Source organism: Trachymyrmex cornetzi, unplaced genomic scaffold (assembly GCF_001594075.2).
Source record: "Trachymyrmex cornetzi isolate Tcor2-1 unplaced genomic scaffold, Tcor1.1 scaffold138, whole genome shotgun sequence".
Taxonomy (NCBI): domain Eukaryota; kingdom Metazoa; phylum Arthropoda; class Insecta; order Hymenoptera; family Formicidae; genus Trachymyrmex; species Trachymyrmex cornetzi.
In genome coordinates, this window is record NW_017295960.1 from 1608960 (window position 1) to 1614959 (window position 6000).

Sequence of the window (6000 nt, forward strand, 5' to 3'; positions counted from 1 at the left end):
TACAGTTGTAAGATGGATGTATACATTATTAAATTCATAGTGTCAAATTATATCCAATTCAAGTTACTTTTAACCATTTATAGGTCATCATTGCTTCTCTATTCAGTATATCGTTAATTTAAAACAATGAAATTAAATAATTTAATTTAAGAAATTAAATTAAATTTGATTCAAATTTAATATTATTATTATTTATTAACAAATGAATACGTTAATATGGACGTTATTTATTGAAACTAACTGAAGGAATGGATTAACATATTTTGCGGATTTACATTTTGACACACACAGAGAAGTTAAAAATAATAAAATATTATTTAACTCAAGGGATTGGTTTATTCCTTTAATGTCTAACAGTGTATAAAATAAAATCTTACCGTATATTTTAAAGTTTATCTTAATAGAGTTGAATTTAAGCTTTCTTAGAAGTTTCGTGATAGCGATATAAAAGCAGTGTTTATTTATTTCTTTGCGTTTCCACTCTTTCTTTTCCTAATTAAATCGCAAATTAATTATTAATCCTGAACGATTTTTATAATATGATAATCCTCAGCTGTCGTATATGAAGATCACTTAGGTAATGTCAAATATTTATAATTTTTAATTAAGGATTATTTTTAAAATTTTAAAATTTTTTAAATAATCCTTAATCACAATTGTATATATACAAACTACGAACGTGCGACAACTGACATGTTAAATGTTAAATGGTCCAATTTCTAGGTTCCAGATTGATATTCAATAGTATTTATCCATTCACCTAATTGTGTCCTATCTATTTATCTAATTTGTCCTGTCCTATCCAACAGCAATTCCACATTTAATCCACGAAATTAGATATCAAATAATAACGATAATAATGTTCATTGCGAATAAATATGTATAGATTTCAATACCACTTTCAAAGTCCCACATAATTAAAATAAACTATTAAAAAAGAGAGTATATGAAAAGTCTATAAGTAATTAAAATAGTCAGAACAATTATAGTGTTTTAAAATTAGTATAACTATTTATAAGTGACAAGACTAAACAAGATTTTTGTAAAATATTACGAAATATATTCTATAAAAAAAAAGACTAAACAGGCATGTCCAGAACGATGTCGATTGTTTCGCAGGAATTGTACCACGAACAATGCGACTTTGTGTGCATTATGTTCGCCTCGATACCAAATTTTTCGGAGTTCTACGTAGAACTCGAAGCGAATAATGAAGGCGTGGAATGCCTTAGGCTTCTCAACGAAATCATTGCTGACTTCGACGAGTTACTCGCTGAAGAACGGTTCAAATACATCGAGAAGATCAAGAGTACAGGTGCCACGTATATGGCCGCTTCGGGTATGTCTCTCATAGAATCTTAGTGGTCATTATTTAACAATTCTTTGATTTATCCCCAAAAATCGCCATCAATTTTTATATCGCTCCAGAAAAGAGCGGTACTGCGTTTACAATTAATCGTTGAATCTATCAAAATTAATTGGATTACATTTAATTATGTCTAGCTGGCTTACAGACTCATAGAATAAATTTGTAAAAGCATGATAAAATATTTTATCTTCATTGTACATTTCAATAACTAACTTTTAATTTATTTATTTGTTATCACCACCAAATGTATTTCCAAATTAAATTTGCGTCCAATATTCCCTGTTTTAATTCTCCTAATAAAGTTTTTCTAGTTCCACGAGAACAGATCTAATTTCCCACGGCCACTTGATTTTTCGCGCAATTTCCTAACAATTTCCTAACAACTCAGACTCGTTACTCGAATTAGGACACTGCGATCAGAACAACACCGTCGCGCAAAGTTCACTCTAGTCTCTTTTTGTTGCTTTAGGCCTAACGAAAAGCACATGCGATATGCGGGATTACAAGCACGTAGTCGCAATGGCGGATTACGCCCTGAGAATCCGCGAGCAGCTGGTCTATGTCAATGAACACAGCTTTAATAACTTTCGCATGCGTGTGGGCATCAACATCGGACCGGTAATATTGAATAACATGGAACGAGCAATTTCGCTATATCATTGCATTCTTTGTAAATAATCCGTAAATTGCATTCAGCGACGGAATGAGAGAGAATCTGAAAATATATTGAAAACTTGTGTGATATAATAACTCGAAAAGATTATATCTCATATCAATTTTAAATTAATTTAAAAAATAAAGAATATATTAAATTTGACATTACTTCCTCTCAAATTTTAATACATCTTGAAGAAAACTGCCTGATATTAATTATATTTCTTTTAATTCTCAAGATGATTCAAATTTTTTAAATTTCTATTCGAATTCATAGCTCTTCCGCGATATTTTCTCGTAACGCATCATATTTTGATTATTTCATTCACATAGCAGTCGAACTCAGCTGCGAGAAAGAAAATCGCGATAAAGTTGTCGAGGATTCTCAAGGGAGAGACTCAATATGCAACGCGAATTGCGCAGGTGGTTGCCGGTGTGATCGGTGCCAGAAAACCGCAATACGATATCTGGGGCAACGCCGTGAACGTGGCCTCCAGGATGGATTCTACAGGCGTATTAGACGGGATTCAAGTCACCCAGGAGGTCCGCGATATTCTGGTCACTAAAGGATATCCGCTCACGTGCCGCGGAACGATTCAAGTCAAAGGGAAGGGCAGTATGATAACTTACTTCCTGGACGGGCCGAGGGACAACACGAAATCTAATCAGATGGACATTACCAAGACGAACTCCAATAACAACACCGACACCATGGAGAAGACAGTCATGAATAATAGCAGCGGGGCTGTCTGATTGGTATTGATTATTGTTCATTAATTAAACATTTAATATATTAGTGTTTTTCTAAAATCTACTTCTCTTTTAAAAGTGAAATTTATCATACAAGTAAAAACGAGATAAACAAAACTTTAATATTCTAATTTTTTTCTGAGTTTTCAAATATCTTAATTAAATATTCACGACTAAATTATTTAGAAATATAAATAATAAAAGTATAAAAAGCATCGCTAAAATTCGGAAGAAAGAAGCTGTTGTCTCATAGACATTAGACTTCGGAAATATGCATTCGTATTCTGATCAATTTGCTGAATACGTAAGATGCATGTTTGATGCAATTTACGTTATGGCATCACAATCGGCCGCATAATCTCGCGATAAATTTGGATTCGTGAAGGGAGAAGGTAAGCAAAGGGGGTTATTATCTTAGGCGAAGTAACAACCTGTAGTAATACATTGCGAATATCTATCCAAAATAGTCCGCAAATTACTGCCAGAACATGCAAATATTTTACTTCATCGTGAGCTTCGCAATTTTAACCACTTTAAACTTTTTCAAATATACGTCAATCACACACACACACACACACACACACACAGTAGTTTTAAAATGTCCTCATACCTACTTATTTTTTGTATTATCCATGTGATATACGCTATTAAGTACGTTAAAATTTCATGTTATTGAAAAGTTGTAAAAGTATTGCAATTTTAAACAATTAATTTAAATTAATACTATTTTACAGCAAAGCCTTTTAATTTATTGAACAGGACATTAATTTATTAGTTTTTCTGAAGTTTTATCAATTTCGGTTCATTAAAATACATGGAGTGTTTGTTTATTATAACTTGCAATGTTATCTATTTTTTATGTCAATATTTCTTTCGATAAATATTTAAAAAATTCTTACGAAAAAGTAATTTACTATTATCTACTTTTTCTAGATGTTTTATATATTTCTATTTATTATTTTATATATACGAACAACCATTAAAAATTTTATCACCATGACCGTGATATAACGCTATATCTTGTTAACATAAAGTCGCAACTACATCCAACTACGACAATTTGCCACGGAATTGAAATGCTCCTATATAGATAGGGGATTGTTATATAACACTTTCAACTATATCGTCGTAACTGATACGCGCTTACTGACACGTGCACAATTAGTTACACAACGGACATTTATTGCTCGAGAGCAGGCCTCGTTATCGAGAAAAATTTCTACTTTGTGCGAAATGTTTCATATACAAGCAAAAATTTTGCCTGCATAATAACGTATGCAAAGGTAAATTAGTTAAATTAATAAAACAATTGATATTGTATAAACGATTTAATGCCTGTTTCTAACAAAGTAACAATACAGTTAAATTTTCATCTTGGTTTAATTAACTCTTTAGCTTTTTCTAGTTTTAAGAATTAAAAAAGGATGAAGAATAGGTTAAACTGTGAATTAAGCAAACATTGCATTTTAATAAATCGATATACTATCAAAGCTGTACAATTTTTTAAATGTCAATACAAACAACAAAGCATTACTTATTTATCACTAAAATACTTTACTGTAAAAAGTGTATGTAATGCTACTATAATATTTCTGCACTTTTACAATTTGCAAAATGATAATGGAAATTTAAATTATATCGCTCAGTCACGAAGGATGCACAAAGTAACTGAATTAATTCTTCAAATAATTCGCAATTTGATCTTCTCTCATAAACGTGATCAAAGATTCAATTAACGAATAGTGTACCATAGAAAATTGAAACTTTCTACAAAGTCAATATTAATTTCGGGTTGCAAACAAATATTTGAGAAAGTTAAAAAATTTCCGCAGAAAATAGGGAACCTTGTATGTGAGGAACTTCTTGCAAACACATTCGCATATGAAATTAAATTATCCTATTTCGTATAAATCTTCCGAAATAATTGCTAGATTATTTTACTCGCTGTCGTTAATGAATCGATAATATTGACAGGTGGGAATGCTCGAGCAAGAATTCTTGATGGACGACGCGTCATATCGGCGATAGAAAGTATTATTTCTCGCGCTATTTAAGATTCTTCCATGTACTCAAGTCCAAAACGGCAATATGATATCCAGGACACGTACGCGCACATTAGAGTCGTCGAGTGCCGTCCATAAACGACTGCTGACGAACGAGATAATTGCGCCATTAGTTTTAAGTCTCAAGACAAACGAAGAATAATCGACATTCACAGGGAATAATCCCGGCATTTCGTTGCGGATTTTATGTCAATTACATTTCCCTTGATCACATATCAACTTTTAAATTAATGAAACCAGAAGAAATAAACGTTCTTACAAACAAATTACCGAATACAGTTCCAAAGCAGAACAAATAAAATTAAGAAACTTTCTGCAGACTTAATTCACGGCAAGTATATGATTAGAAAACGCTAGGCATGATATTTATTTTAAACATTTCGAAAAAGCATAAGGAACATTTATTAGCAACGTTGATTAACATAACAAAAAAAATGTAATAGCATTTTTGAAAGAGCAATTACCTTTTATAACTTATAAACGTATAATCAGCTAAACGTATAAACGCATATAAGGCGTTCTTATTAAATATACCCGTATTTAAGTCGTCTTATGCAAATCTGGTGTAATTACAGAAGTTTAGCAACTGCAATCATCAGCCAAATTCGAGTTAAATATGCATCGAAATGCCGGATATTAACGAAACATAAAGAGCGAAAATTCATCCTCTTGTACACTCGTACTTAAATTGTTCTTCAGCAATGCCTACAATGTATGTGATTGTGTGTTAGAAATCTTTAGTTTTGTCGAATGTTAATCTAAAGTTAATTAACGATGGGTTCTGCTATGATTATGTTTATGATAATCAATGCCCGAACAGATGTCGGCCAGAAACGTGTCAGCGGTAGGAAATTTCTTTCGAGGATGAGCATTTCGAGGATGTATGCTTATTAATTAAGTGAAGTACATTATGTAGTAACAAGTGTCAATTTTTATGTGTAAGCTTAAATATATGCGCACAATTATTTCATAAATCAAGGTAGCTGAAGTTCCTCATTCAATCGTATTTCCAAATTGTTTCGCATTGTGTCAATTTTCTCGTATCCAATTTTTTTAGAATTTAAACAACAAAATTGGAAAAAAGTTTTTACATTACAGTCATACAGCATTTAAAATCATTTTGTCTACATTAAATGAAGACCTTCTGTAACTTAATGATGTGCT

At 31.5% G+C, this 6000-nt stretch overlaps 1 protein-coding gene across 1 annotated transcript in view; it reads left to right on the forward strand.

Annotated features, from left to right (window-relative positions):
- LOC108771006 (adenylate cyclase type 6) overlaps nucleotides 1–5162 on the forward strand; it is a 146824-nt gene extending 141662 nt beyond the window's left edge. The window contains exons 20-23 of the mRNA XM_018522846.1: nucleotides 1120–1339; nucleotides 1839–1987; nucleotides 2447–2779; nucleotides 4748–5162. Coding sequence (XP_018378348.1) covers nucleotides 1120–1339; nucleotides 1839–1987; nucleotides 2447–2776 — 699 coding nt within the window. The 3' untranslated portion in view covers nucleotides 2777–2779; nucleotides 4748–5162. The remainder of the gene's footprint in view (nucleotides 1–1119; nucleotides 1340–1838; nucleotides 1988–2446; nucleotides 2780–4747) is intronic.
- Nucleotides 5163–6000: the final 838 nt, after the last annotated feature.